Genomic DNA, 18,375 nt, shown 5'->3' on the forward strand with positions numbered 1-18,375 from the left:
TAGGGAAGTCACAAATAGTGACTAGAGAGGAAAATATGGGAAGACACAGGACAAGGATGGTAAGTAGAGCCATAAGGCAACTCATTGGTATATCCTATCTAGGAATGGTACTGTTGACTTGATCATTATCCACAGAGCTAGAAAGAGTGTGAATGGGTAGGAGCAGAAAGGGCACATGCATGGCACAAAGAAGGTCAGAAGGCAATGAAGTAGATCTGAGTAAGGTAGATTTGGAAAAGAGAAACATAAGGATAAGAAGGAAAGCTGGTGCACTGGAACACAGAGCCTCTATGTGGAGGGACAAAGACAGACTAGTACTTTTACTAGTACTGTGAGTTGTCCAGACTGTGGAAGTCTAAGGGACAGGGCTATACTCTTTGGTGATACAAAATTATTTCCTAATTTGGAGATTAATTCCAGGAGAGTGCTACAAATCTACAGTAACTATACAAGTTTCTAGAGAAAGTAAGTCTCATTAGAGAATAAGTTGCTTTATTCCTTAGAAATCCCAAGTTCTTTTCCCACATTGGGGATGCTCAAACCTAGGATAGCATTCAGAATCAGAACTACTATAAGGATTCCCAGGAGAGATGAGGTTTACTAAGGGTAAAAGTTTTTTGTTTTGTTTTTACTGTCCTTGTGTTTGGGCATGAATCTTTTTCTCTATTCTTTGATGTTTATATAATATGGTTTTCTCTGACTTCATTCTTTTAGAGTCAAGTTTGCTATATCTCCCCCTTAAAGTTCTCAGATACTCTCAAGGGGGTTATGTGTATTTTTTTAATCTGTCATCAACTCAAGTACCACTAGATGTGTTTTCCTCCCATTATTAAGGGTCTAGTGACTGGTACCATGAGTTTCATTTAACCCCTGAAATCAGATTAGCTTTTACAAAGGAATATTTACTTCGAAGACATAGCAAAATTTAAATATACAAATATTTTTCCAATACATCAGAGCATATTGACTCATACTACCTTGATCTCTAAGATTGGGGATTAAGTGCAAAATTTAGCTCACTTGCTATACAGCATTAGTCCCACCAAGTTCATATGACTAAATGACTGCCAGATGCATCTTAGTTACCTTGGGTTAAGTTCCCCAAAGTCACTTTCAGAAATTGCTTCATCATCCCATGGCAAATGATGCTGCACTTTTCTACAAAACCCAGACTCTGGAAAGATGTAATATTGAGATTCACTCTATTATTTTTATTTCTCAGGGCATGAACGTGCTGCATTAGCTGCAAACACAAATGATCGAATGCCCCGGGGCCACTGGTCCTTTTGAACTGATAAGGTCATAAGCTTTATTCCCTTCACCAGACACCAAGATTTTCCCAGAGTACTAAGCCGAAAGACTGAAACTGACAGACCTTTTTGAATGACTTATGTACCCATATCACAGGGTTGTCATAAGGAAATACACGAGGAAATTGTGATCCAGAAAAGTCAATAGTTAATTGGTGCACCCGATACTTAAACTTCATGTAATCGTTCAGCAAATATTTATTAATGGTCCCTATCAATCAATCAATCAATCAATCAATAAGTGTTTTCATGAAAGGGAACTTAGAGCTATCATTTATTGATACTAATAGGGAACGAACTCAGATCCAATTTCTATTAGACATAAGAATGAGTCAGGGTTATGCAACTGGGCAGCAGGCACAAAGCCCACCAACTCATCTTTTCGCTTTCCACGTACGAGTGTTAGTTAATAACCTGCAGAGGTACCTGCAAAGTTCAACGGATGCGCGCCCAGCATTACCTAGCACGCGCCCGGAGCCTCCGCCTTTTAGGAGAGTCCAGCCCCCAGCGTGGAAACCTGTTGCCATGACTACCGCCTCCGCCTCCCCGCCGCCCCGCGCCTTACGTACGCTCGGCGCTCACTTGGCCGTGCCTGGCCGCGGTTCGGCGCTCTCCGCTCTCCTCCTGCGCCTGCGTTGTTCTTCCCCTGCCAGTCACTCCGGCTCAGATCGGGAAGTGTCAAGCGGGAGCCGGTCTCCGCCACAGCGGCAGCCGCCCGCCTCCGGAGCCCCGAGGTCTCCGGCCCTGGCCCGGTTGGGCCCAGCCGTCATGACGAACGGTGAGACGGCGCCCGGCGCGGGGAGGGGGGAGGGGAGACGTGGCAGGCCGAGGAGGAGGGGAGGCGGGCGGGGCCCGGACTGACGTGGCCGCTCTCCCCGCCCCCTCCTGCTCCCAAAACTTGGGGAGCCTCTTCGCGGGGGACCGCTCTCCTCCCTTAGAAGGCCAGAGACGCGGTCCGACCCCGCGGGTGACGGGACAGAGCCGGTCACGGGGGGTGGGGGAGGCGGCCCAAGCTCGCCAGTCGGCCCCCCTCGCTGTCCCGGGCTGGGGGAGGGGGCTCCTGTGTCGGCGTCCTGCGAGCGCAGCCTCCACAAGTTTAGAGCCTGGGGATTCAGGGTTGGAAAGGAGTCCGACTCCTGCAGAGGGTGAAACTGAGGCTCGGAAGTGACTCGTCAGTTGGATCGAGCCGGGAGGGAGGCGCGGAGTCGGGAAACCTGGATTAGAAGTCTCTTCATCCGCGGTGGGATCCCGACCAGTTAATGAGCCCTTTTCTCTTGTGTCAGACGACTATGGCGAAAGCGTCTGCCTGCTCTCGGGTCATTGGGGAGAGAAAATAAAATCATGTAAAGTGGATTGCAAACCGCGTCCGGGGGAACTGCTACTGACGTGAAGGATCGGAGGCGGATCGTGTCCCGATCCTTTGGTACCGAACCTTAGGCTATTGGCTGTGGTCTTGAGGCTTATAAATTTGTTAAATTAATGCAAGTAACAATTCTGACCGATTGATCATATCCAGACACTCCGGATAGAGAGCGGTCTACCAGTTGTTGTGAAGAAGGTACTCTGAACACCTTAAAGTGCTCCATAAACATGTCATTCTTAGCGTAGGAATCAGTCTGGTAAGCAGAACTGTAACAAACTGTGTCCAAGGAAATACTTCTGGCTTCAGAAACTAAGGATTGAATTCCGTATGAGGAAACGGGGAGGAGGGTAATTACCTCATGCCTTTTTTCTAAGTAACCCGATAACTGCCACACTGATTATCTTTTTATTTCCCCGAGCTGGGAGGGTAGCATCTGCCCCAGAAGCATTATGATCATGATGTTAGTAAGGCAAAAATCCTTGTGTGTTCCTTTTCTGGTTAGCAGGGTGGGATGGTTAAAGCACTGGGTCTGGCACCAGAGAGAGTTCAAATCTGGTCTCAGACACACACAAGCTCTGTGATCTTGGACAAATCACTTCACCCTTTTGGACTCAATTTCCATATCTATAAAATCAGAGAAGGAAAGGAAACGGGCAAGCCACTCCAATATCTCTGTCAAGAAAACCCCAAATGGTATCACAGAGAGTCACAACTGACACAACTAGGTCTGGAATAGAGGTTCCGTGCCCTTTGAAGGCAATCTTTTGTGAGGTGGCCAGCGGAGACAGTAGTTTAAATGAAGGCCTAAAAACTTTCTCCTATGAGGGGTGGAGGATATCAGGATTGTGTTTACTGTTGCATCCAACTGATTTAAAATTTTCCTTCAAACTAAAATTTGGTTTTATGGGTAGGAAATCTGAGATATAGGCAAAGCCATAGATTTAGAGCTGAAAGAAAGTACTAGAATTATTTAGTCCAAACTCCTTATTTTACTGGTGAGGAAACAGACTCAGAGAGAGGTTAGTTATGGAGTTGTCAGAGAGGTTAGTTAGGTTGGATTTGGACCAAGGTTCCTTGGCTGCTGATCCAGCATCTTTTCCTCTGCACCACCACCCTGCCATAAGGAGATTTCAAGTTGTAAGGGGACGAAATACAGAGCTCAAGATCAGATTCCTTATTTGTTATTCTATTTATGGTTTGCTAAAGATTCTACATTCTTTTTTTCTTTTAAGAAGTTGGAGGTTTTTAGTGTTAGATGTTGTTCTGTATTCTACCTAATAAGAGAATATTTACAGTTGCTGTCTACATATGGGCCAGTAATACATATATGAACTCTAGCCCCTATAAGTTTGTTGAACTTTTCCATCTTCACCAAGCCATTATCCCAACAGAGCCAAATCTGATGTATTTAGTTGTAAACTTCCCTCTCCTTTGTATTTTTTTTTAAATGGGTGTATTATAACAAGAATATGTTAAAAATATCTCATGCCTTGTCAGTCTCTTGTCATCTGTCATGCATGGAAGCCTGATTTCAGAAGAACTGATGGTTGTTCTTTTTTTTAAACTGGGGATGGGGCACTATTTTGTTAAATCTTACTTAGGTTTCAGATAGTAAAAGTAACAAGTTGTTTCACATTTAAAACTCAAATGCATTATTTATTAAAGATTTGAAAAGATGGGTATGTATATCTGTATATATCTCACTTGTTGGCAAGTTTTCAATACTACTATTTGGGTGGCATTATAAGAGAGGTACTCTCTGGATAGTCCACTCAGGTGATCTAACTTCAGAATTCTTGAGTCTGTCTGGCTAAAGTAGTGTTCCTATTGATCTACATACAACACATTCTGCTTCCTGCCCCTGGGCCTTCTAGGAGGGCTGCACTTCTTCATTTCCCTCTCTCAGAATACTTCTTTCTTCTTCAAGACTCAGCTCCATTGTCACCTGAGGCTTCTCCTGATCTTCCCCAATTGCCAGTGGTTTCTCCCCAAAAATCAATTTTTAATTACTTTGTATGTATTTTGTATTTACATATATTTATATTACTTCTCTTTCCCCTTCCCTTTCATTCCCCCCTGCCCCCAACATGTAAGTTCCTTGGGAGAGACCCTAGACCTATTCCATTTTTTATTTTATATCTCTAGCATATGTCTGACCCATAGTAGTTGCTTAATAAATGTTTGTGAAATTAGTAATTGATACCCATTGTTTTATCTAGCAAGTATACGGTGGAAAAAAAATTTGAAGTTGATTTAAAGAATGCTCTTTAAGAAGCTTTTGAGAGTATTGGGGATCTATTTCATACTCATTCTTTCAACAAATATTTGTTGAAACTTAATTGAGGCAATGTTGCTAATAGCAGAAAACTGCTTTCTGTTATTAAAAGATGGCCTAGCCAATTTATACTGTTCACTATTCTATTCACTCCCAGCCCTCTAAAGGGAGCATCATCAGTCTTAGCTCAGATACTGATTTTTCTACCAATAAGTGATAAGCCAAGCTTTGTTTCTTTTCTTTTCACAGTATATTCCTTGGATGGGATCCTGGTATTTGGTTTGCTGTTTGTTTGCACCTGTGCCTACTTCAAGAAGGTGCCTCGTCTCAGGACCTGGTTGCTCTCAGAGAAGAAGGGAGTCTGGGGTGTGTTCTACAAAGGTGAGATGATGCTGGAATAGGAAGAGGAGATTTTTATATAGCATTGAGGAATTTGCAAGAGATGGGAAGGTTTATATGAGATAAGGTTCAAGTTTTCAGAATATTTTGGCAGTGAAAAGAAGTTTTAAGAATCTAGGATTGGGGGAAATTCTTTTTCTGACATTTAGAATAGAAATGAGCATTAAAAATAGGAGTAATTAGGAACTCAAGGATTTATTTTAGTGCTCTGAACTTTCTGAAAAATATGCAACATGTACATTTTAAAAATATCTGACAAAAATTTTGACAAACCTTGAGTTTGTTGGGAAGGCTGTAATCCTAATAAAAGGATTTAAGCCAACTTTAAAATTTCCAACTCTAAGAAAGATAACCTGGAGTTTTCCTCCCTCTTAGGTTTTGACTTTCATTTTTCTTTGACTTTTTGACCTCATTTTTGGTTCCTTTATCTGGAAGGCAAGCTCTATAAGTGATTACCACCATGATAGGTAATAACAATAACAACAAATATAATAGCTAACGTCTATCTAGCACTAACTATGTGTCTAAGTGCTTTACAATTATTATCTCATTTCTTCTTCATAACAAAACTATAAATTAGGTGATGTTATTATCCCTACTTTACAGATGAAGAAACTGAGACAAAAGGGTTAAGCAACATACTAAGGTCACAGAGCTAAGTGTTTGAGGCTGGATTTGAACTGGGGTTTTCTTGACTCCATGTCTAGTGCTCTAAGTCTGAATTGGGGCATTAGGATTTTTTAGCTGGCTTCTCATGACCTTGAGGAAGCTTTCTAAACTGTGGTCTAGTGTCCATCCTAGTTCATTGTGGGTGCCCAGTGACTTTCACAGAAGAGGAGGATTGGTTAGCAAGAGTAAAAGTTGTAGATCTTTTATTGGTGTGTTTTCATTGGCATAAGATTAGGCTTGTGGTCTTCCTTGAAGTACCAAAGAACCACTGTTGACAAGGAAGATGAAAGAAGGTTTTAGGGAAAGGGATACTTATGTTCTCATTCACAGAGACAAATATACAACTGTCCCTTAGATTCCTAAGAGAGGCTGATAGGACTCAAATGCAATGACTTTCAAGTCACTGGAGGCCAAAGGAGGGAGAGACTTATCTGCCTCGGAGAGTGGCTACACCCATGTTAAGCCAAACTCTTGTCACTCCTCCTAGGTTGGGGTTGGGCTGCGTGGGCTTGAGGTTTCTTGTTTCTTTATTTCCTTCCTTCCCTGCACTACTCTCCATCCCCCCTTTTAACCTGGAAAAGTCAGAAATGGAGGATTCTAGAAAAAGGGCAAGGAAGAGGTGCTAAATAGAAAGAAGGAATAGATCTATATTAGAGGCAGATTATGGCAGACACATCTCATGGAACTCAGGACAAGAAAACCTGAAACTTCTTTTGATTATCACACTTGGGGTCTCAAAAGTGTTCATCAGAAAGTGAAAAATTGTTTGAAAGACAGGAGGTCATTTTGCTCTTTGCTTTTTTTTCCCCCACAGCTGCTGTGATTGGAACCAGACTGCATGCTGCTGTGGCAATTGCCTGCATTGTGATGGCATTTTACGTTTTGTTTATAAAATGAACTCTAAGACATCCAAACCGCCAACTGCCAGTCAAGGGGCCTGGGGCAAGAGGCCTCTCAGGGACTTATGCCCCCTGTAGAAGAGCTGGACTGAGATCAGCAAGCCACCCCCAGGATGACGTTGCATCCTCTGCCCCTGCCAGGCCTAGAAAAAGCTCCTCGGGATCACCGCTTGGGGGGATTCCCGACAGCCAATTTCTCTACCTTCCTCTGATCTGTTTATAAATTAATCCGCTGCAAAGAGTCTATGGTGTTCAGCTATATAGCGCACCTCTTGGTGATAACATTACATACCTCTTGCTGAAGAGTACCTGTCATGTATTTTGTTCCTCAGCAGTTTTTCAGGATCTCATAAAATTGAGTAAGCCTAAGAAGAGTAGGAAGAGTAGACTGGGCCATGATTTCTTGGGAGAGAGTATTTTTCAAGTCTCACTTTTTTCCCTGTTTAATCTGCATTAGGCAAATTGGATAAATGGGAGTTATGCAATGCCAAGGAAGAGTTTGGCTTTAGAAAGTTCTCTTTTTTATATCCATCTGGGGGTATAACAGAGAGACATTCCCTTCTGTGCACAAAAAGAGCAGACCAACTAGCTGGTTGCTGAATATGTAGGAGTTCTGCCAAGACAATCTTGGGGAATGGCTAAGGTTGGGGAAGGGCATATCTGTTTGGGGTCTGGCCAGAAAGCAGATACATCCTAGAGAAGAGAAAGAGCTGGTAGTCAGAAATGCAGGCTTAGAGTTTTAACCAGATTAAATGGCACATGGAGAATTAGTAAACTGTTGTTTTCCTTAGCCTTGGTAGATTTTTCAAATTTCCTAAATTTGAATACAATCATTAAAGAAGTTTGAAATGTAGCCATTTAGGGGAGGGGGAACTTTAAAGGAAAGAATTTTACAATTTATTTACAGTTGGGAGGGGGGGAACCTATCATATTACAAACATTTGTTATTATATATTAGAAAGATTGGCATTTCTAGCCAAAATATAATAAGATCCATACTCATTGTTTGAAAAGACTAGATTGTTAGGACAGTTCTCAATTACTTCTACTTTTGTCTGGCTACCTCTTGTGATCCCACATATACTTTTCTTGAAAACTGGTCTGGGAGGGGGAAAAAATGAATAGTTAAGTCTGGGAAGGGGGCAGTGTGCTGCCATTTGGATGGTCTTCATCCATATATTGTTTCATAGTGTCTAGACTTAGACAGGTTAAGGCTTTTTCATGCCTCTGAAATGAGTTTGAGATAAGGGGAGTTTTCCAGAAAGAATGGATGCTCAAACCTGTTTGGAGAACTCTACATTTTAAAAAAGTGTTGACATTTCCACGTCTCTTCTTTGATCTACAGTGGCATTGGGCTTGATGAGGCCAGAGCTTCTGCATCAAAAATATTCTTATAATAAGGGCTGAACACATTAAATTACCTTGAACAACAAGTGTAGATTTGAGTCTATTAATTATCTGTTTAGGTTAAAAAAAAAAAAAAAGTGGTTCTACTTTTCCTAAATCTCTCAGAAGGAAAGTTTTTTGTCTGTGCTTGCCACGGGGAGATGATGAGTTGTCTTTTATATCTGCTCCTTCCAAACCAGTAAAAGCTGCTGGAAAGTAGGGTTTAGGCAAAATGAGTCTATTGGCGTTAGAACCCCCAGCAGCAGTAGAAAGTCATCGTAAGACCAACCAGAGCAGCCATCTATTGGGCTTGATCTATGGGAAGAATATGAGTGGATGATTCTGTGTTCTCTTGGGATTGATGGGATCTTTGACAAGGAAAAAGACTTCTTTTAAGTGACTGATATGAAAGGGAGGAATGAGATCCACCTGGTGGAAGTGAGCTTGGGATGGCTCACTAGAGACCCAGGTTCAGCACATTTTGCACATACTGAGTTCAGTAGCTTTAATGTATTTTCTTTTCTAATAGGACTAACATCTCTGAGGTTGGTGCTTAAAGCAGCTTCATAGATTAAACTAGTCTCGTTTCTTACAGCGGTTTGTCCAAACCAATCTATATGGCTTCTTAAGTTGATCAGCATGAACTTTTGAGGAATTTTATTCTGAAATGTTTTTCTTACCAAAATGAACCAAAAATGTACTAGGTAAGCATAATTATTCACAGGAAGAAAATGCTTAATTGTGTTTTTCACAGCTTCACAATTCTTTATGTAAGTAGAGAACCAGGAATTCCCTAACCAAGTGAGTTTATCAGCTTAGCTAACATGTCCTACCACAGAAAATCACAAGCAGAAACACCAGAAAGCCATTCCATTGGGCAGTGGTGAATTAGTGGCTGAGGGAAGAAAGGAGATGTCAATATTGGGATTTCTGATGTTGATATCTAGTATAAAAACTAGGATGATCACAAACCCCTCCCCTTTATGTCAGGTGGATTGAGGAGGGCAGCTCCTTTTTTAAAGTTAAAGAATTTTTTTACTTACCATTGTCTGTACAAATTCTTGGAAATAAAATCTCTTTCCCTATAGCCTTTGTCTATTTCCATTTGTCTTATGCAGATTTTGTCTGCTTCAATATAATCTCTTGAGTGCTCCTTAGTCCTGAAGCCTAGGTCTGACTATGGCACACCCTAGCTCTCTATTCAAGATAAAAACCCAATACTTCTATTTGGCATTTCAGGTCCTTTACACTGAAGTCCTTCAGCTCTAGTTATGTTTCCAGACTTAGCTCAAGTTACTCCCCCTTGTGTATTCTACATTTCTGTTAAATTGGCCTATTTGTTGTTTCCCTAGTTTGATTTCTGTATACCTTTACATGGGTGTGGAAAATTCTTACCTCTGTCTCTTGGAGTCTCTAGCTCCATTTAAACCCCAAGTTAAGGGTCACCTCTTGAATCTTTTCCAGAATCCGGATCATTCACATACCTACTCAGTGTTCTTCAATTCCAGAAATACTTTTGTATTTACTTTGTATATATTTTACTCTGAAGAAAATAAGCTCTGTGAAGGGAAGAGCTGTTTTTGTCTTAATATCTCTACCAATTGGCCCAGTACCTGGCTTCATAAATATTAGTTGGATACTACTAAAAAGGGTAATAATACCTGATAATGTAGTGACCTGTTTTTGTGGTATGATTTGAAGTTTCCCAAAAAAATGCTCTTGTGGGGGAAAATGTAGCAGCTTTCTTATAAATGGTTTTTGAGAGGGGCAGCTAGGGAGTTCATTGGATAGAGTGCCAGACCTCTTCCTGAGTTCAAATCCAACCTCAGACATTTACTAGATGTGTTTCCTTGGATAAGTCACTTAACCCTGTTTGCCTCAGTTTCCTCATTTGTAAAATGAGTTGGAGATGGAAATGACAAAACAACTTTGCTTAAGAAAATCCCAAATGACTCAATAACGAACACAAATCAACAAATCTTGTTGATGATCAACAAGAATTTTGTTAATCATTTAGTACCAGACACTATGTTAAGCATTGGAAATAAAAGCAAAAACTTCCTATCATCAAAGAACTTTAAAAAGTTTAAACTTTTTCCACTTATGACCCATTTTGCCCTCCAAATTTTTACATGGTGCTGGGTATATAGGTTTATGAAATAGATATACAAATCAAACGCTGATAAATCAATTTCATGACTCACATTCTTTGGGTGCTCCCAAAGATTGAGACCCTATATGGGGTTGTGAACTACAGTTTTAGGAAGCTGGGAGGTAGACCACCACATACATGGCTAGGAACATAATTAGAAGATATCCTCAGAAGGAAAAGCAATAGCAGGTGAAAGATCAGGACAGGCTTCTTGCACTAGGTGGCCTTTGTGGCTGACTTGAATGGAGTCAAAGATTCCAAGAGGCTAATAGGAGGGAGAGTGTTCTGGCCACAGAGGACAACCAGATGGAACAGAGGAATGGTAAGTGGAGAGTTTGTGAAGGGAAATAATTTGTAGAAAGACTAGAAAATTAGAAAGGGCCAAATCACGAAGAACTTTAAAGGCTAAATAGAAGAGGATATAATTGATCTTGGAGTAATAACGAGCCACTAGTTTCCTAAGTATGTGTATGGGGGGGAGAAGTGACATGATCTGGGATCAAAGGTCCATGGTAGCTGTGTGGAGGCTGGAGTAGAGCAGGAAGAGACTTGAAGCGGAAAGACTGATTAAACTATATTAGACAATATTTTAGGCAAGAGATGATGAGACCTGTGCCTGTGTGAGGGGAGAACATGAGAAATAGATGAGAGATATCAAAGGGGAAAGAAAAGGCAGGTTTCAGCAACTGATTGGAAATGTGAGTTGAGAGGAGGCAAGAATGTTATATAAAATTCAGATGTGGGTGCCTGAAAGAACTGTGTTGCCTTTACTAGTAATGGGGAGGACACTGGTTGATGCTTTGGGCATCTTGAGTTTGAGATGACTACAGAATGTCCAGTTCAGAATGTCTAATAGGGGCAACTAGATGGTACCAGCCCTGGAGTCAGGAGGACCTGAGTTGAAATCTATGACATTTAACACTTACTAGCAGTGTGATCCTGGGCAAGCCACGTTTGCCTGCAAAAAATAAAGTCCAGTCAGCTAGTGATGCAGGGCTGGAGCTCACAGGAAAGAGTAGGCCTAAACATATAGCTCTGGGGATCACCTGCAGGATGATAATGGTATTTTTATGTGGATGTATAGACACATACATATATAAATACATATATGTATTATACACATGTTTATAATTTACACATTAAATATATTTTACTTATATATGATAATAGCATTTATAGTTGTAATAGCTAGCTTTAAGTTTGCAAAGCTCTTTATAGAATGTTCTCCCATTTGGTTTTCATAACAATCTTATGAATTAGGTGCTTTTATTATTCTCCTTTTACATTTAAAGAAGCATTCTAAGAATGGGTAAGTGGCTTGCCCAGGATCACACAGATAAATATATGAGCCAGAATTTGAGTCGTCTTGAGTCCAGGTTCAACAATATTCATTACACCACCTGACTCTAGCTAACAGGTTTGGTAGGACCAGATAAATATTTTTTAAGGATGGGGTGATGAACATTTTTATAGGCAACAAGGAAGAAACCGGGAAAAAGGGGAGAGATTTTTAAAAATTAGAGGTAAAGATAGTGATTCAAGAAGCAAATCTGCTGGATGGAATGGGTGAGCTTTAAAAGTTCTTATAGCGCGGTTCTGACTCAGAGAACTCAGAGAACTACTACTTCATGAAAGACCAGAACCAGAACAAAGGAGAAGGTAGTGGGTGATATAGATCATCACTGAAAAAAAGGGAGGAAAAGGGAGCACTTGTTAGTGAATAGACTTAATTTTTTCAGTGAAGTGTGAAATCCTTAGCTAAAATGAGGGCAATCGGGCTTGGAGAAAGAAAAGGTTTGAAATAACCATTGTTGTGAATGGGATGGGGAACCTTATAAAAAGGAGCAAGATTGCCTAGCTGTAAGGAGGAACCAGTTCGGATTAGGCAGCATACATTTGTAGTGAACTCAATCATCCCTGTTTCCGGACTTTTTTGTTCTCCAAAAAGGACCAATGACTTCAGAAGGCTGATGTTTTGATTTGCAAGTGAATTGGATTTAAGTGAGGCAATGGCCTCTCAGTATCGTGTAGGTAGCAGTGAAGGAAGTGGACAATCTAGGGGTGGGATTAGGAAAGATGTGATTGGTGAAAAGACAGAGGGACAAGGGATCAGAATAGAAAATAGTATTAAGTAGAACTGTCTCACCAAGAGTTGGAAACTGAAAGAGTGGCCAGGGTGATAACCTGGAAAAGTATTGAAAAATGAAGAAATTGGAGGATAAATAAGTTTAGAAATCATAAGCCATGGGGAGAGATGGAATGAAAATGAAAAAAAAATATGATCCAATAGAGGAATTTAGGAGTTCTTGAACACAAAAGCAGAACATTTGCGGGTAATGGCAAAATCAAGAGTATGACCACTCCTGTGTATAGCTGAGATACTAAGTAGATCGTGGGAGCTGAGTAGCTTGAGGAATTGGAAAGGTAAGATATTTGAAGGAACATCAGTATATATGTTCAAGTGTCCTAGGAGGAAGGCAGGAGTTGAGAAGGAGATTATGAGCCACTAAGTGAGGGACCAAGCTCAGTGAGGAAAGAGGGAGGGAATTGTGAAGGGTAGGGGATTAAGTGATGAATTTAGAAAATGTGAACCTCAGAGGAGGAAAAGTTGCTGAATGATGATGGAAGAGAGAGAATCTGAAAAAGTAAGGAATACTCCAGCTTGACATCCAGGGTGTGTGTGTGTGTGTGTGTGTGTGTGTGTGTGTGTGTAGAGTTAGGAGGGGTGGATGAGAGACAGTGTGGCCAGTACTGAAGAGGACAACCAGGGATTCATTATCTGGATGAAGCCAGGTGTCAGAACCAGAAGATGGAAGGAGCAAGAAGTTGTTAAAAATGAAAGGGAATTGGTTAATTATGGAGCAGGAGTTCCAGGCAGCACTATGGGGGTGGGCAGATCTGGAGTAAGGGTATGAGGTTGATGTTGGTGAGAACAAGGTAGGGGAGAGCTGGGTTTCAGGGTATGTTTTGCTCATCACAAGCTGGAGATTCAGTGTTATTGGTATAGGGAGAGCTCATGGTGAAGCCAGGTAATTGAAGATTCAGTATCATCCCTCAAAATCTCAGCACATCCTCATGACATGTGGTATTCGTCTCTGGAAGCCTACCTTGAGGCAGAAGAGAGCAAGAGGTGATGTGTGGCTCATTAGGAGCCCAGGCAGGAGGTGAGAGTTAATCTGGCCTGGAGCCTTGGTATTCCACTTCCTGGCAAGCACAAGCAAAGTCTGGTGGTTTGGAGGCCTCTGGGAGCCTGGCCAAGATATTTAAATTGCCCCTTATGGTTTACAAAGAACTTTTCTCACCCTGAGAGGTGGGCAATGGACATACTATCCCCCTTATTAGAACTGAGTAAATTATGTGCTGCCATAACCATAAAGCTAGGATTACACATGCCCCACGTCTCCTGATTCCCAAATTCAATACTTTTTGTATGGTACCTTATTATCTCCTTATTATTTTGTATGGTACCTTAGAACTGGTTTATCAGGTGGTGCTAGGCCAGGAATCAGGAGCACTCATCTTCCTGGTCCCAGAAGAATAGATAAGAAAACATACCTTCTTTCTCTAAGCAAAGAGACTGGATGTAGAATGATGAGAGATCTCAGATGTAGAATACTGCATACACCCTGTCAGATATTATTCCACCTATCAATTGCTTTTCTTTAACTGTTTTTCTTTGTTAGAAGAGAACATTCCATGCTTGGGAGGTTGGGACAGAAGGAAATGACTCCGATGTAATGATTAAAGTCATCTATAAAACTTTGTTTTTAAATTATGATACCATGAGAAAAGTCACTTTATTCAATTAGCTAGCCAGTCACCTACCAAAGCCTTTCATAAGGCCACAGGCACATTTGAATGGTGAGGAGAAATGTTTCAGTGTTGGGGAGCTTGGATTAGCCAGGGAGCAGTAGGAGGATGAGAGTAGAAAGTAGAAACCCTGCAATTTTTATATTTTATGTACATCTTGTCAGAGATTAGTCCTGACTTTAGCTTTGTGAACTTAGATAAAGCATTTATGCTTCCATTGTATAGTATTGCTGCTGCAGTGTATAATGATCTGGCTCTGCTCATTTCACTCAGCATCAGTCCTGTAAGTCTCTCCAAGCTTCTCTGAAATCATCCTGCTAGTTGTTTCTTACAGAACAATAATATTCCATAATATTCATATACCACAATTTACCCAACCATTCTCCAACTGATGGGCATCCACTCAGTTTCCAAGTTTCTGGACACTACAAAAAGGGCTGCCATAAACATTCTTGTACATAGAGGTCCCTTTCCCTTCTTTATAATCTCTTTGGGATATAAGCCCAGTAGTAATACTGCTGGATCAAAGGGTATGCTGGATCAAAGTCTGATAACTTTTTGAGCATAGTTCCAAATTGCTCTCCAGAATGGTTGCATCCATTCACAGTTCCACCAACAATGTATCAGTGCCCCTGTTTTCCCACATCTCCTCCAACTTTGTCATTATCTTTTCCTGTCAGCTTAGCCAATCTGATAAGTGTGTAGTGGTATTTCAGAGTTGTCTTAATTTGCATCTCTCTGATCAATAGTGATTTGAAGCACTTTATCATATAGCTACAAATAGTTTCAATTTCTTCATCTGAAAATTGTTCATATCCTTTGACCATTTATCAATTGGAGAATGGCTTGAACTATTATAAATTTGAGTCAATTCTCTATATATTTTAGAAATGAGGCTTTTATCAGATCCTTTGGATGTAAAAATGTTCTTATATGTATTAGCTTTGTTTGTATAAAAACTTTTAAACTTAATATAATCAAAATTATCTGTTTTGTGATCAATAATGATCTCTAGTTCTTCTTTGGTCACAAATTTCTTCCTTCTCCATAAATCTAAGGTAAACTATCCTATGTTCTTCTAATTTGTTTATAATGGTATTCTTTATGTCTATATCATGAACCCATTTTGAACTTATCTTGATATACAGTGTTAGGTGTTGGTCTATGCCTACTATACTAGTTTCCAATTCTCCCGGCAGTTTTTGTCAAATAGTGAATTCTTATCCTAAAAGTTGGGACCTTGGCGTTTGTCAAATACTAGATTGCTATAGTCATTGACTATTTTGTTCTATGAACCTAACCTATTCCACTGATCAACTGGTCTGTTTCTTAGCCAATACCAAATGATTTTGATGACTGCTGCTTTATAATATAGTTTTATATCTGGTACAGCTAGGCCACTTTCATTTGTAAAGTTTTTTATTTTCAAAACACATGCATAGATAATTTTCAGCATTCACCATTGCAAAACCTTGTGTTTGGATAAAGCATTTAAAAAGCCCTTTCATTTTCTTTTTCCTTTTAATAAAATGTATTTGCCTTCTTTGAGGGCAGGAAGCGGATGCTATACTTTTAGCTAAGGATGCCACTAATTAATATACATATTAATTAATAAACAATATATTAATATTCAATATACATATTAAGGTTTGCAAAGCATTTTCCTAACAAGCTTATCATGGCAGATAATGCTAGTATTATCCACACTTCATATGAGAGGAGACAGGGAGTCTTTCTGTAGTTTCATTCCTGAATAAAGTAACTCCTAGGTGAGGAAAATCCCTTTACCAGTGCTGGTGGTTATTTTTCTACAATTCAGAGCTTTCAACAGTTGCTTAAATTCCGAGAGATTACATAAACCCGGGACTCCATCAGAATCAATAAACATACCCTGGATACTGTTTCTCTTTAAAGCACTGGGCGTATAAAAAGTTACACGCAATCGGGCTTTGGTGAATCTATAATCTGAATCAGTAACTTCCACTCCAAACATGGAAAATATACCCAGAAAAAAGACGGACGGTGGCGACGGGCTCGGCAAGAATTATGCCGCCGGTGCATTTAGCGAAATAAGGCCAGGAAAGCGGGGAGACTGCGATGTTCGCTATCTGTACGATCCTGGGCAGGACATTTCCCGCCGGTGTTCCGGCAATGGGACACTATGCCTGCAGTGCGGGCGGAGGGTTGGCTTTGCAGTGAGGAAGTTCTGGGCTCGGGCTCTGAAGACCACGCGCTATACACCCCGCAGACAACTCACTCAACCTGTCCGGGACACCAGCGGCTGAGCGTAGGGGGGGGCGCTTTTCCCATACCAGGAGTTTCCTACCCCGAAATCTCCCTTTTTTCCCCCAAAAAGGGAAAATTTTGGCCCTTTCCTGGTCAAAAATAACTCTTCCCTCCGTGTTACTGGGAAGCGAACTCTTTGTAAAGATTGTGCCGCTAGATCTAGTTATTTAATTCCAAAACATTTATAACAAGTTCATTATTTTCCACTTTCCCCGGAACTAGGCTCCGTAATCCGTTAACAGCCCTATTGGTTCCCCCGTTTCAACGCCAGGGGGCAGCGCTTGCCGACGGATAGAAGGCGCTCCATCCGGCGACAGCTCTATGGTTACTCCCATAACCCCTCGAGACGGGGGCGGGGCGGAAAAGGAAAAAAAAAAATCTATAAAAGGCGCTTCCGGAAGAAGTTAGGTTTTATAGGCGGGATCTCGATCTTGGGAGCGGTGAGGTTTAAGCACGCGGGGTGTTTGTTGTGCGTGAGGTGGCTGAGTTTAGCGAGCAAGGACGCGTGCAAGCCGTGTGGGTGTGCGTGCAAGTCCCGAGTGTGAGTGTGCAAGGCGAGTGCGTGCCCGCGTGCCGAACCGACCCCTTCCTGACGCGTTCCCCCCCTACACTCTGATCTTATTTGATCGGGTCGCGCTCCCGCCTCGCCGGCCCGGCCCGAGATGAGAAGCTCTCCTCCCGCGAAGCCCCGGCCCCCCCCGGGCCGAGGCGCTGTGCGGCGAGGCCTATGCGAACAGGCGGCGGCCGCTCCCGGGCTTCCCGAGCCGGCCCTTCCGGGGCCGGCCCGGCCGGGCGCTCAGAAGTGATGAGTTGATCAGATAGACGAGGCGGGGCTCGCCCCTGCCCTTGAGTATCGAGGCGATTCTGATCTGAGCGAGCCCGCCGCCCATCCCCCTCTGCCAGGCGCCGGCAGCCCGCTGGGAGGAGTTCCCGCGGTGCGGAGCCCTGAGCGCCCGTGGGCGCCTCCTAAGGAGGGCGCCTCCTAAGGAGGGCGTCCAGGGGCGGGGAGGGGCCGCGCTGGAGGCTCCGCGCCTCCTCTCCCGGCGTCCAGCCATCTCCGTCCATGAGCATTCGAATGGTGGCGAATACATCAGCATGTATTATAGGAGTGCTTGACGTAGTCGGAGCCCTGGCGTTGCCAATTGGCTACTTAACCCTAAACCCGTCCCCCATTTCCTCTGGGGGCTTCCATTTCCTGGCGGCAAAGTGAAGGGTCTGGTCTAAGTGAGATTTCTTAAGAGCCTTGGCTTTTGGACAGGTGCTGTTATGACAGCCTTCAGTAACGATGAGCTGATTATCAAAAAGCCATTTCTTGTCCGTTATAGTGTGCCAGGTACTGGGGATACAGGACAAACGGAAAGTATCAGATGGAAAGCTTAGATTATATGGAGGAAACAAACTTGTCTCGTGTGTATCCATATGTGTGTGTATGTATATATATATATATATGTGTATGTGTATATATATATATATATATATGAGACAAGTTTATATATATTTTTTATTTATATATTTATTTATTTTTATATATACACATATATATATAAAATATACAGTCTACAGATTATGTGCATATATTCTGATATATATGGAAGGGAGACACTAGCAGCTAAGAGACTAAAGTTTATTAGTTCTAAAAAGGTAGTATAGAACCAGAATTTGAAGGACTTTTGTCAAGTCACCAAGCATTTATTTTGCATTTACTCGTACCACATAAGCACCATTTTTCCTGCACCTCTTATGGGAATAATGTGTAAATGCTTAAAAACAGAGTAGTGAAAGGAAATCTTAGAAGGTTCTGTGGAGAGTTGGTAAACTGCTGGGAA

At 41.7% G+C, this 18,375-nt stretch overlaps 1 protein-coding gene and 1 non-coding gene across 2 annotated transcripts; both read left to right on the top strand.

Moving 5' to 3' along the window:
• Window positions 1-1,870: 1,870 nt before the first annotated feature.
• Window positions 1,871-9,388, top strand: TMEM167B (transmembrane protein 167B). The gene is made up of 3 exons (XM_031967206.1): window positions 1,871-2,088; window positions 5,198-5,329; window positions 6,831-9,388. The coding sequence occupies exons 1-3, from the start codon at window positions 2,079-2,081 to the stop codon at window positions 6,911-6,913; spliced, it is 225 nt and encodes a 74-aa protein (XP_031823066.1). The 5' UTR covers window positions 1,871-2,078; the 3' UTR covers window positions 6,914-9,388.
• A 7,593-nt stretch (window positions 9,389-16,981) lies between these two features.
• On the top strand, window positions 16,982-17,422 carry LOC111720738. The gene has a single exon (XR_002770299.1).
• Window positions 17,423-18,375: the final 953 nt, after the last annotated feature.

This window comes from Sarcophilus harrisii, chromosome 4 (genome assembly GCF_902635505.1).
Source record: "Sarcophilus harrisii chromosome 4, mSarHar1.11, whole genome shotgun sequence".
Lineage (NCBI taxonomy): Eukaryota > Metazoa > Chordata > Mammalia > Dasyuromorphia > Dasyuridae > Sarcophilus > Sarcophilus harrisii.